The 12,736-nt window shown below is 45.3% G+C and overlaps 1 protein-coding gene across 1 annotated transcript in view; it reads left to right on the top strand.

Moving 5' to 3' along the window:
- The window catches only part of fasn (fatty acid synthase), a 38,568-nt gene that overhangs the window by 11,398 nt on the left and 14,434 nt on the right, over positions 1-12,736 (top strand). The window contains exons 7-23 of the mRNA XM_071925017.2: positions 1,519-1,634; positions 1,792-1,926; positions 2,063-2,528; positions 3,180-3,367; positions 4,233-4,422; positions 4,934-5,028; positions 5,153-5,287; positions 6,584-6,787; positions 7,999-8,114; positions 8,240-8,415; positions 8,650-8,841; positions 8,956-9,036; positions 9,463-9,648; positions 10,287-10,466; positions 10,896-11,099; positions 11,193-11,509; positions 12,290-12,691. Coding sequence (XP_071781118.1) covers positions 1,519-1,634; positions 1,792-1,926; positions 2,063-2,528; positions 3,180-3,367; positions 4,233-4,422; positions 4,934-5,028; positions 5,153-5,287; positions 6,584-6,787; positions 7,999-8,114; positions 8,240-8,415; positions 8,650-8,841; positions 8,956-9,036; positions 9,463-9,648; positions 10,287-10,466; positions 10,896-11,099; positions 11,193-11,509; positions 12,290-12,691 — 3,383 coding nt within the window. The remainder of the gene's footprint in view (positions 1-1,518; positions 1,635-1,791; positions 1,927-2,062; positions 2,529-3,179; positions 3,368-4,232; positions 4,423-4,933; positions 5,029-5,152; positions 5,288-6,583; positions 6,788-7,998; positions 8,115-8,239; positions 8,416-8,649; positions 8,842-8,955; positions 9,037-9,462; positions 9,649-10,286; positions 10,467-10,895; positions 11,100-11,192; positions 11,510-12,289; positions 12,692-12,736) is intronic.

Genomic DNA, 12,736 nt, shown 5'->3' with positions numbered 1-12,736 from the left:
ACCTGTCTGATGTGACCACTCAGCACCTAGTCCAGCTGGTCTGTTCACACTGATAGAAATGAAAGCCATGTAAGATTAGATGAAATATTATGATGCCGCATAGAGAAATTGGGTGGTTGTTGCAGCAAATAATTAGGATACAGCAAAGAGATATAATAGCATATGAATAGAAATAGAGCAAACGAGGGGTATTAAACATAACACAGCCAATAATTACAATACTATTAGTAAAATTATATGAATGAAAGAATATGAAAAAATGTACAGCATGACAGCAGTACGACATAAACAAAGAAAAATGAATGGAAAATATGAGAAATATGTACGATGTGCAAATATGAGAATATATGCCGCATGAAATGAATGAAAATACAGAAGCTGTACATAACGTGCGGACGTGTATACGTGCATGAGTTGCTGTTCCAGACTTCTTTACCTAAGCTTCTAAAACGGTTTCAGCATCTTTTACCAACCCGCTGTGAACTCCTATCAAGGAAACGAATCCCTTTTTCCTCCTATAACGGCTCATTTAGCTGTTTGAGGCTAATCTCTTTCACTAATACCCAGGCAGCCGCCCCGGCCCTTTGAAATACAGATTAATACGCAGAGGGGTGTAATGGAGAGTGGTGACCTGCGCCGGCAGTTTCCTCATATAAACACACACACACCGCCGTAAGGGCATGCACCCGCATCGACCTTTCCTCTAGTCAACCTTCACACACTTGGCCGCTGGTGCAGCACTGGTTTATAAACAGACATGGTTGGTGAGGGGATAGTGTCTGGAGTGTGATACGACCCCCCCCCCCCCCATCCCCCCGTCTGCATTTTCATGTCAGGTGTAAATGCAATCCAGCTGAATCATCTCCAGACTCAATCCGGATACGAGACGCATGTTTATGCTCTCACAAGGACTGCGGTGTTTTTTAACTATAATGTTCAAGTATTGAAGGTTGGAAAGCTGTTAAGCGTCATCAGTTTAGCCATATTTATATTTGCACCTGACTCTCCTCCTTATTGCCAGCCACAAATATATCTACTGTCTGGCTTGTAAAAACTCCCACACACACATCCACTGACACCGCACTGGGCTGTGTCAGTGGATGAAGCAAGTGACCTTTACTATGTGAAACAGTGGCAGGCGTTGGGGAATGAGAAGCTGCGTAAGAGACCATGACCCCATGCTATAAATATCAGCTGTAGGATTTACCATAGGCCTCATTGCACCAAAATATATAGTCAAAACTCAATGGCTCATACTAACTGATGTGTTCAAAACAAGCAGGAGAACATCTCAGTCAGTTCATATTGGTATTGGATATGGGTTACACCTCAGAATAGATATGAACAGTCATCCAAAAAAAATAGACATGAGCAGCGATTCAGAATTGAGTATGAAGGTGTGCGGTGTAAACATGTGGTGAACTAAGAGTTATGCAAATATCCCTATGGTGCACAAGGCTTAGGCAAGGTGTGTGTATCTGTTTGGTTTGTCTCTTACACTCCTGTCCCCTCCCTCAGGTGTAACGTTTCCATCAGGTGAGATGCAGCAGAGGCTGGTTCGTTCTCTCTACCAGGAGGCCAACATCACTCCTGAGCAGGTGGAGTACATCGAAGCCCATGGCACCGGGACCAAGGTGAGCATATACATCAGTTTAGTTTCTTAGATTTAATGCAGTAAGACGGAAAGTGGCTGCTTTGGAAAACACAGCTTAATAATATCACCAGAGCATGCATATCCAGTACCAATACCGCTCTATAATGTGTCTTACCTCTACTCTTTTCTACTTCCAGGTCGGCGACCCACAAGAAGTCAATGGCATCGTCAGTGTTTTCTGTCAATCGAAGCGAGAGCCTCTGCTCATTGGCTCCACCAAGTCCAACATGGGCCATCCAGAGCCTGCCTCCGGTCTGGCTGCACTCGCCAAGGTGAGACCAGGGAAAAGTCCTGTGTTAAGACCTGCAGAAATTCCTCCTGTCCCTACCGCTGTGAACTTCCTCATGGCATGTCGCTTCAAATTAGCCTCACTATGATCTAACTATGATCTAACTATGATCCTCACAGGTGGTGCTGTCACTGGAGCGAGGAGTCTGGGCCCCAAACCTGCACTTCAACAGCCCCAACGCCGACATCCCCGCCCTGACCGACGGCCGGGTCCGCGTCGTCGACCGGCCCATCCCCGTCTGTGGCGGCATCGTGGGCGTCAACTCCTTCGGTTTTGGGGGATCCAACGTTCACGTGATCCTCCGCCCGCCTGGCGGCGGTGCCCAGAAACCCGCCGAGACGCCCCGGACGGTCCCCAGGGTGCTCCAGGCCTGCGGGCGCACGGAGGAGGCGGTCAACGCCCTGCTCAACAAGGGGAAGGAACTCTCCGGAGACGACAACTTCCTGTCCCTGCTGAACGGGGTGTCGCAGGTGCCCACTGCCAGCATGCCCTACCGAGGCTACACTCTGATTGGCTCTCAGAGTGACGTCACGGAGGTGCAGCAGGCGCAGGCCAATCCCAGGCCACTCTGGTACATCTGTTCAGGTGAGAGTCTGCAGGCTGGAGGCAGGGATTTAGGCAGGGGGGTTGGATGATTACATATTTTTTTGTAGAATTGGTCAATACTATGCTGGTTGTCTATCTAAAGCCCTTAATCTGAATTGATTGTAATGCGGCATTTTGATCGGGTTTCACACAAGTATGTATGAATATTTTCTGTTTTCTTCTTCCTCTTCTTTATCATCATCATCCTGGGTTTCAGTGGAGAGTTTTAGTGTCCCATGATGGCCTAAATGCTCAATCGGAGGCTTTTCCACCATGCTGAGGAAAAAAATTCAGGGGGAAAAAAATACTATCACTCTTATACTATCACTGCCCAGATATTTGTCACCTAAATGAGGGCACTATATCTAGGTTACAATAACACCAACTGCTAAATGTCACACACACTTTCACACTTCAGATTGAATTTCAACACAAAATATTAGCTATTAGCAGCTTCAATCTAAAAATATATAAGAAAAAAAAAAAACATATCAGTCGAACCCCACTACAGATATCGTCCTGCTCTAACAATAATAATCCTTGACATCTTGAATCCACTTTGTGACTGCCGATATCCAGTGTCTTTCAGGTGAATCAAGTGATTAATGTATTGAGATTTTGAAGGGACTGATGTTGTGTTCCCCCCACCAGGTATGGGCACCCAGTGGGCCGGAATGGGCCGCAGCATGATGCAGCTGCCCGAGTTCAGACAGTCCATCCTGCGCTCGGACACGGCCCTGAAGGACACCGGCCTGGTCGTGTCCCGCCTGCTCATGGAGGCCGATGAGGCCACCTTCGAGGACACCGTGCACGCCTTCGTTGGCCTCGCCGCCATACAGGTAGAGCGGAGACACCATCACTGTTACTATTTTGACCCATTTTAATACATGAATGGATTATAGAAACCTGCATTTACCTGTAATCGCTTATATCTCATCATATACATTTTTCCATATTTTCAAATCATTTTATTTTATGCTATTATTTTCGGTATGTTCTGCTGCTGTCATTTTGATCACCCTGCATATATGCTGTAAATTCATATACTTTTACTTAATATGCGCTCGTGCTGAAATTGTTAGATGCATCATGTTAAATGTAACAGTGGCCAAACCTCGGACACATACTTTGATGCAGTTTCCAGTCTTATTGTGCAAATTTTTTAAAATAGCTTCCTGACAAAACGCAAGGAAATATTTGAGAAGCTTAATATGAAATTGTATATCAGTGAGTATGTGTCCAGATTCGGCCACTATAACGTTAGTACCCCCATTTGCTCTATTTTTATTGGTGTCCTATTTCTTTGCTGTATCCTATTACCTGCTGCTGTGACCCAATTTCCCCATGGGGATCTTTAAAGGTGCTATGTGTAGCATCTATGAATCATTATGACATTTTTGAGTATAATTGCTGCAAGCAAGCGAGACCATCGCATCAAATAGTAAATCTTATTTTTGAGAAACACTAGCACTATCAATACCACTGATGTGAGATAGAGGCTACCAATCTTCTCGATAATGGTCTCATTTGTTTACAGTTATTATACCAAGGTATCGATTCATTTGATACATTGATGTTTAAAAATTCTACATATAGCACCTTTTAAATTTCCTCTACTCTAATGCCAAAGAAGAATGCATATATAGGAACGCACTCAAATCAGGAAAGCAACTTCAGCTGTGTTCTGCATCTCTCCCCATGCAGATAGCCCAGATTGACCTGCTAACTACGCTGGGCCTGCAGCCTGACGGCATCGTCGGCCACTCTGTAGGAGAGCTGGCCTGTGGCTACGCTGACGGCTCGCTCAGCCACAGCGAGGCCATCCTGGCTGCCTACTGGAGAGGCCGCTGCATCAAGGAGGCCAACCTTCCTGCTGGAGGCATGGCTGCAGTTGGTAAGGGACAGTGTGTGGTTCTCAACCATGCGCCATCGAGGCCCAAGACGTTTTCATTCCAACCAAACCCTACAGCAGCCGACTTCACTAAATAGAATACCTTCAACCAGAAGAACTAATCCATGAAATGAACTGCCGTAGTGTTTGGTTGGAATGAAAACCTGCAGATTCTTTTGCCTCCATGGCACATGGCTAAGAAACTACTGGGTTACAGGAATGATACTTGTGTATATCTATATGTGTGTGTTTGTGTGTGTAGAAATCATAGATTTCAATTTACTGTGGCTTTAAGATAGCTTTTTTATGCTATTTTGTAACAGTAGGTGTCAAATTTTCTTACATGGGTGAATGTCTCACTTTGGAATGAAACTTAGTAGTGTTTAACAAACTGAATTAGAGAACAATCTAGATAAGAATCCTATCTCTGCAAGAAAGACACACAATACAACGCACTTTTCCTGCAATACCGCACATCGCCCAAGCCCTTTTCTGCTTGCTGTGTGTGCTGTAGGGCTGACCTGGGAGGAGTGTAAGGCCCAGTGTCCTAAGGGAGTCGTCCCCGCCTGCCACAACGCTGAGGACACCGTCACCATCTCCGGCCCTCAGGTGAACCACCACTGCGTTACGCCTTCTATTCCTCAAACCTGTAGCTGTGAAAAGTTCCTTACTTCCTTCCTTTTGTATAGGTATAGAGGAGTTTGCTCATACAGGTTGTGTGTGTTTCTCGCAGGCGGCCGTGAGTAAGTTCGTGGCCGAGCTGAAGGAGACCGGAGTGTTTGCGAAGGAGGTGCGCAGTGCCGGCGTCGCCTTCCACTCCTACTACATGGCCTCCATCGCCCCAGCCCTGCTGGCTGCTCTCAAGAAGGTATGTACCGCTGAGCTGTGAAGTTCTTACCCCTGGTGTTACACTGACACCTACTGGTAAGACTGGGAAACACAATCCCATTTCCCTCTGGTCTAGTAGGGCCTAATTACCTCCGCCAAGGAGGTTATGTTTTCGGTGCCGTTTGTTTGTTTGTTTGTCTGTTAGCAGGATTACGGAAAAACTACTGGCCTGATTTTCATGAAACTTCATGGAAGGGTGTAGCATGGGCCAAGGAAGAACCCATTAAATTTTGGAGCGGATCCGGATCCGACTCACGAACAAGCAATAATAGCACGAACCTTGGCGGAGGTCTGCGCTCTCCGAGTGCCCTTCTAGTTTTTCTGAGTAATCACACCAACAGCTGCTAAACTTTGGTCTGAACCATAGTGGAAAAGTTTTTGTGTTTGGTTCATTTACCCTGCCCGGGTATAGATGAACGAGGGCTTTAGTTAAGCATGATGGACTTGACTTCACTCTTCTTCTGTGGTGTTCATACCAGTTAAGAACACATGAAGAAATAGCTGCATATGAGCATCAGTCCAGACTTCATTTGGTTATGCCAGGCTTTCCAAACAGGAGGAACAGCAGGCTATCAGATGTCAATGTCCGTCTCCTTATACCCATAAACCCTTGCGTTTTCGGGGTTGTTTCCACTCCTAGCGAACCGCACCTCCGTTCTCTTCTTCTCTTGTTACAGGACTGAGACTCAGCCGTCTCGGTGGCACCACCCAAGTTCAAATGGCATTGTTCTCACCTGGCCAAATGAAATAAATAATAAACCGCTCCAAACATGCATGGTGTGAGCATGCCCTTACTTGATAGAGATGTAGATGCAGAGTAACCCTTTGACCTTTCAAAACCTCCTCCGCATATCCCAACTTATTTTCTGTGATAAGAATTTAATTTAATTTATTAATTTATCTGTTTATTTGTTTGATTATCTCTCTACGTCTTTAATTTCCCATATATCCCACATCTGCAAATTGAATATACAGTATTGGATAAGGTATAGTGTTTTGGGGTTTTTTTTGGCATATGTATGGTCTCATGTAGACCTGCTAATGTGAATATGATGCATGTTTTAACATCATGTATATAAACAGTAACTTCTGTTACTCTTCATTCATACTTTTCTTCTTAACATATTGATCTAACATGTTGATCTAAATTGTTGGCTGCATTATGCTTGATATCCCCCTATTTTCCATAGCTATTTTCTCTGTTTCTCCAAGCGGATCAGTAAAGTTTCAAGCCGGCTCACACATATTTGTGTTTGGTTTCTCCCTCTCTGCGCAGGTGATCAAGGAGCCCCAGCAGCGTTCGCCCCGCTGGGTGAGCACCAGCATCCCACAGTCTGACTGGGACTCCCCCCTGGCGCTGTACAGCTCTGCCGACTACCACGTCAACAACCTGGTCAGCCCGGTGCTGTTCCAGGAGGGCCTCAGCCTGGTGCCCGACAACGCTGTGGTGGTGGAGATAGCACCTCACGCTCTGCTGCAGGTACAAACGGCATGCTGGGACATTCATGCTCAGCAAGAGATTTGATATTTCTGCTTCTATTAGATTGACTGTATTTGGAGGTCCATTGGAGAATTGGCTGTGCACAAATAATTTCTAAATATATAACAGCAGCTTAAAAAAAGAGAGACACCTGAAAAAAGCTTGTGGTGTGGCTGTAGATCATTCAGTAACGTTCTCAGTAAAAGTGAATAGTGTGATAAGGTGGATTTGTTTCCAAATGTAGGTTACTGTGACACAGTAAACTGTCTTGTCTTTAGCTCTAGTCTCTACTCCAAAACACTCTTGTTGTAGCTTGAGAAGAGTCAGCTCAGTTAACCTGAACAAACTGTTAGCTAGCTAACTAGCCAGCAGGCTAATTTAGCAAAGCAACTGATGTTAATGTTAACATGCAACTACTAACCACTTCTAACTGTAGCTACTACTAAACTCATTAGCTAGTGTGCAAATCAGATGTGTTAACAATAGGGATGTAACAATATAGTGGTTTGGTTCGATACACGTTACTGGGTTCATGGAAAATCTGAATTAAGACAATTGTGATTGAAAAAAATCCCTGTTTATTTCTGAGGAAAAACAAACCATAAACAGGATGACTACAGATTTCTCTAAATGTAAAACTTTTTAAGACCTTTTTAATGCCAGTTCAAATGAAATTTACGACCAATTTAATCCCCAAGAATAAAAAATTAACAAAAAACAGTATACATCTGCACAATAAGGGACATTCTTGACTAGAGAAGTAGTGCATAGAAAAAACAGCTTCAGCCTATTTGAGACTCAAACACAACATTTAACCATGTGCCGGCGACTGGAGTTTTTCCATTGTGATGCTGTTGCACATGGTACAGCGTGTTGCTAGTGTTACCTGGAAGGCAAGCCTCTCTTAAAATATTTACAGTCTTTGTCACAGCACTGGACACACTCTTTGATCGACAGGTGACCTCTGGGAAGCGCAGTGCAGAAACACTACAAAAGTGAGCGCTTGGCACCAAAGACGTCACCAAAAATGAAAATAAAAACTAGGATTTTGAGGATTATCAGACTTGCATGAAAGCAAAATGACTCACTTCAAAGAGAGAGTAATGGAAATTCTTCCACCCTTGGTACTGAGCTACTCATTATTTTCCAGGGTGTATCTAATCACATACTTTCTTTCCTCTACCCCCATACACACACACACACACACATAGGCGATCCTGAAGCGCAGCCTGAAGACCACTTGCTCCATTCTGCCCCTGATGAAGAGAGGCCACGCCAACAACCTTGAGTTCTTCCTCTCACACATTGGCAAAGTCTACATGAACGGGTCAGTGCCTGAGTTCATTACAGTACATTAGTGGACTTGAGAGAGACTGTTATGGTCTGATTTCTAAATCTCGGAAGTGGTATCGGATCACTAACATTGTCGTCCTTCTTACCGCCTCTCCGCAGCGTCAACGTGGATAGTAACGGCTTGTGCCCGACGGTGAAGTACCCGGTGCCCTGCGGTACCCCTCTGATCTCCCCCCTGGTGCAGTGGGACCACGCCCAGACCTGGGACGTCCCCAAGGCGGAGGACTTCCCTTGCGGTTCGGGAGGATCCACGTCAGCCACCGTCTACAACATCGGTAAGAAATGCACATGTGGATGAAAAAGCAATTCTGCATTCACGTCATATTGGGATATATGGTAAATATGAGCGTCCTACTAGAAAATACTGAAATACTTCAAAGGAGTTTGAACGTGTGAACACCTCCAAGTTGTTGCTTTGAAGTCGCTCCATATTCCCATATGATGTGAACGCAGCATTACACCACTAGCACAGAAACAACATCTAATCCGACTCTTCCCTGACCACACAGACATAAACCCGGAGTCTCCAGACTACTACATGATCGGTCACTGCATCGACGGGCGCGTCCTCTACCCGGCCACCGGTTACCTGGTGCTGGCCTGGCGGACCCTGATGAGAAGCCTAGGGGTCGTCATGGAAACGACCCCCGTGACCTTCGAGGACGTCACCATCCACAGGGCCACCATCCTGCCCAAGACTGGTGAGGACAGCAGGAACGCATGAGGATCGGGGTAATATGGAGGATAATTCATGTAGATGTATTATTGATCGTCTCTCTCTGTTTGTTCTCTTTCTCCATTTGTGTGTCTCTCAGGCTCGGTCCAGTTGGAAGTGCGTCTCATGCCTGCCACCAACAAGTTTGAGGTTTCGGAGAATGGCAACCTGGCTGTCAGTGGTAGGTGCTCACACAGGCGCTATAGTAGTACAAACTATAAAGTCGCATTTTCACCATAGAGAGAAACAGAAAAATCTAGTGAAGAGGTTATATATCACAATGCAAAATACTGGAATAATAATACTGCTTTGTCATTTGCTTTTTTGGCTTGAGAAAAGTCTTTTTAGCCTTTGCAGCTGAAATGTGTTGTGGCATAGATTTTTCTTAAAAATAAATTTAATTTTTAATGCCAATTTTTTAATACAATTAGAAAGCCTATATTGTCTTCAACATCTCTCCTCACAACAATCCCAAAACATATTGGACATATTGGAGGATCTTATGTTTTTCTGTGTGCGTTAAATAAATAAAGACTTGAGCACATCCCCCTTTATGCTCCTCCAGCCAGTCTCTGCCCTATCACACTATTACTCCTTCCTTTCCCAGGTAAGGTGAGCATTCTGGAGGACGCAGCCTTGGATTCATTCCACGCTCAGATGGGCAAGCCGGTTGCCAAGGACGACGGCGACCCCAAAATGAAGCTCACGGCCCATGACATCTATAAGGAGCTGCGGCTCCGCGGTTACGACTACGGGAAGACCTTCCAGGGCATCTTGGAGTCCAACAATGCAGGTAAGGGCAGTCGACCCCTAAGAACCAGTAGCACACCATAGTATCAACTAACCAGGGTCATGGAATTTCTGGAATATCGTGGAATTTTGAGAGGCGTATACCAGAACGGGAAAGTCAGAGAATTTAATTAATTCTCTGGGGAATATCAGGGAATTTTACAAATGGGTCACTTTACAAGAACACAGTAGAATGTATTTTCCAGCTTCTTTCACACATTCATTGCATTAGCCGGTGGTTTTCAGCCCGAGTGGAAAAAACTGAAAGAAAAGAAAAGAAAAATAACATTAACATATATATAACTGTTATCTTGTGAATTTCGTCCACAAAACGCAGAAGCAACACTTCATTTCGTGCCTGAAACTGAGTTTGTGGCTTTTGTGGATGAAAATGAAAACACTATTTTCAGTTCATGGATGAAATAAGCATATATTTGAATTTAATTATTTTCATGGCACAAAATCCATTTTCATGAAAAACATATGGCAAGCAATTTGTGGACAAAAATGCATGCAAAAGTCACAAGGTAACAGTTGGCGCCCTATATTAACAAACCAGGAAGGAAGAACATTTCTAGGTCATGGAAGCGCTCCAACTTAGTTATTGAAAGTCATGGAAAAGTCTTGGCATGTTACACTTAGGTGATAGTGGGAAGCTGCAGTGGAGCGGGAACTGGGTGACCTTCCTGGACACCATGCTGCAGATGATCGTGGTCGGGCTGTCGGGTCGTAGTCTGCGTTTGCCGACCAGGATCCGCTCTGTGTGCGTGGACCCCGCCCTCCACCTGGAGAAGGTCTCCGAGTACGCCGAGGGAAAGCAAGGTGTGTGTTATCTTTTTATACATAAATCTACATATACACACAGCGCCCTGTTTTCACGATTATCTCCCTGTTTGGAATGTTAAAAGGTGCAGAAATGCTGATTAACTCACAGATGTTTTAAATACTCAGTTGAAATGTCTTAAAATTGCAAGTTAAACACAATAATGTCCATGCAATTTTTTTAGCATTTAGAGTTTCTGCGTCTAATAATATTAAACATATTCATGCATACTTGTGTATACTTGATGTGATATTTGATTTATAATGAAAGTCAAACCAATATATCAGTCATTCTAGTTCATTTCAGCAGCAAAATTGATCATAATTTGTAGATTTCATTCTTGGTCTTGGATTCAACTTGGTGAAACATGCAGGCACTTTGTAACTCTTCTAACTCCACATCTAACTTTTATCCATTTGCTCCCTCAGCCGTGGACGTCCACGTCAACCGTTGCCTTGACAACATCGCCGCCGGTGGAGTCCAGATCTGCGGTCTGCACGCCACCGTGGCGCCCCGTCGCCAACAGCAGCAGAGCCCGCCCACCCTGGAGGAGTTTGTGTTCGTTCCCTACGTGGAGACAGACTGCCTGACAGCCAATGAGAAACTGGTGGAGCAGCTCAGGCTCTGCAAAGGTGAACACCTAAACCCTTGGTCCTAATAGTGGTTGTATTGCATCACATTCAAGACACTGATCATTCACACTTTGTCCCACGCTCCCCGCCCAGGTTTGATCCACAAACTGCAGCGCAAGCTAGCCCCCCAGGGAGTCAAGCTCTCCATCCCCGGCCTGCAGGGGGTGTCCGACTGCCCCCTGCCCAGCCCGGAGCCCTCCGAGCCCGGCCTGGTGCGGCTGCTGGCCCTGCTCTGCGGCCTGGAGCTGAACGGGAACCTCCGCTCGGAGCTGGAGCAGACGGTGGAGAAGGAGCGGGTGTGTCTGCTTCAGGACGGCCTGCTGCAGGGCCTGCTGGACGGCCCGGCCCTGAGACACTGCCTGGACACGGCCATGGAAAACACCACGCCCGGCAAGATCAAAGTCCTGGAGGTAAGACTGCAGAATGACCCTCAGCACTCTCCAGTTTCCAAAACAACATGAAACTTTAATGACCCCTTTAGGGAAAGTGGGTTGTTGCAGCAGCAAATAGTAATGGAATCCTAAGAAATGCTAGAAAAATTGAATATAAATGGTTGGTATTAAATATAACACAACTGAGCACAAAAAGGTATTATAGAAAATAATAGAAAAAAAGAATAAGAATAGAGCAAATGGGGGTATTATACAAAATGCAAATGACCATTACAGCACTAGAATGTATTAAGTAAATACATATGAAAATACATGAACTACATATGAGAGTGAACAAAAATCTTGTCTGCTTGTAAAACTAAACTAAAATAAATAAATAATAAATATAAGAATAACAAATAAGAGAATTTTGAAGTGGTCCCAACTTTAAGTTAGTTGAGGATATATTAAAAAATGAATGTAAATACATTTTAAAAACACAATACCTGTTGCACACACAGACAAAATACCTGTTCTGAACTTCTATCATTATACCTTTTAAAAAATACTATGCCTTCTAAAATACTAAAATTAGGACTGAGAAAAAAGCAATTTGGACTAAAACTACCAAAGCCACACAGAAAACTAATTAAAACTAAACTGAAAATTAAATAAAAATTTAAAACTGTAATAAAAATACAAACTCAAGAAAAAGCAAAAACTATAATATCCCAGGTATGATCGAAAAAGCTGGAGAAACCAGAGTAATGCTTCAAATTCACTCTCTGATTCTACTTTATCCCTCCCCCTCCCTGCCAGGCGCTCTCCAGTGACGGCCAGCTCTTCTCCCGCGCCGTATCCCTCCTCAACGTCCAGCCCATGCTGCGTCTCGACTACACAGCCACGGCGGCCGGCCCCGACCTCCTGACCCCGCACCAGGCCGCCCTGGAGGAGCTGGGTGTCGCCTCGGCCCAGTGGGACCCCCTGACGGGCCCCGCTCCCGGGGGGCCGGTTGGAGGAGTGGACCTGGTGCTGTGTAACCACGCCTGGGGCCCGCTGAGGACGGAGGCCGGCCCGCTGGTGGCCAACCTGGCCTCCGGGGCCAAGGAGGGGGGGTTCGTCCTCCTCCACACCCTGCTGAAGGGAGAGACGCTGGGGGAGACGGTGGCCTTCCTCTCCAGCACCTCGCAAAGCGGCAGCCAGCAAGGACTGCTCACACAGGTCAGTAGAGGTGGAGTTAGTCAGATTACTTTATTGATCCCATGA

This window comes from Centroberyx gerrardi, chromosome 20 (genome assembly GCF_048128805.1).
Source record: "Centroberyx gerrardi isolate f3 chromosome 20, fCenGer3.hap1.cur.20231027, whole genome shotgun sequence".
NCBI classification, from domain to species: Eukaryota; Metazoa; Chordata; class Actinopteri; order Beryciformes; family Berycidae; genus Centroberyx; species Centroberyx gerrardi.
The sequence above is the reverse complement of the archived record's forward strand: the minus strand, read 5'-3'. Positions and strand labels throughout refer to the sequence as shown.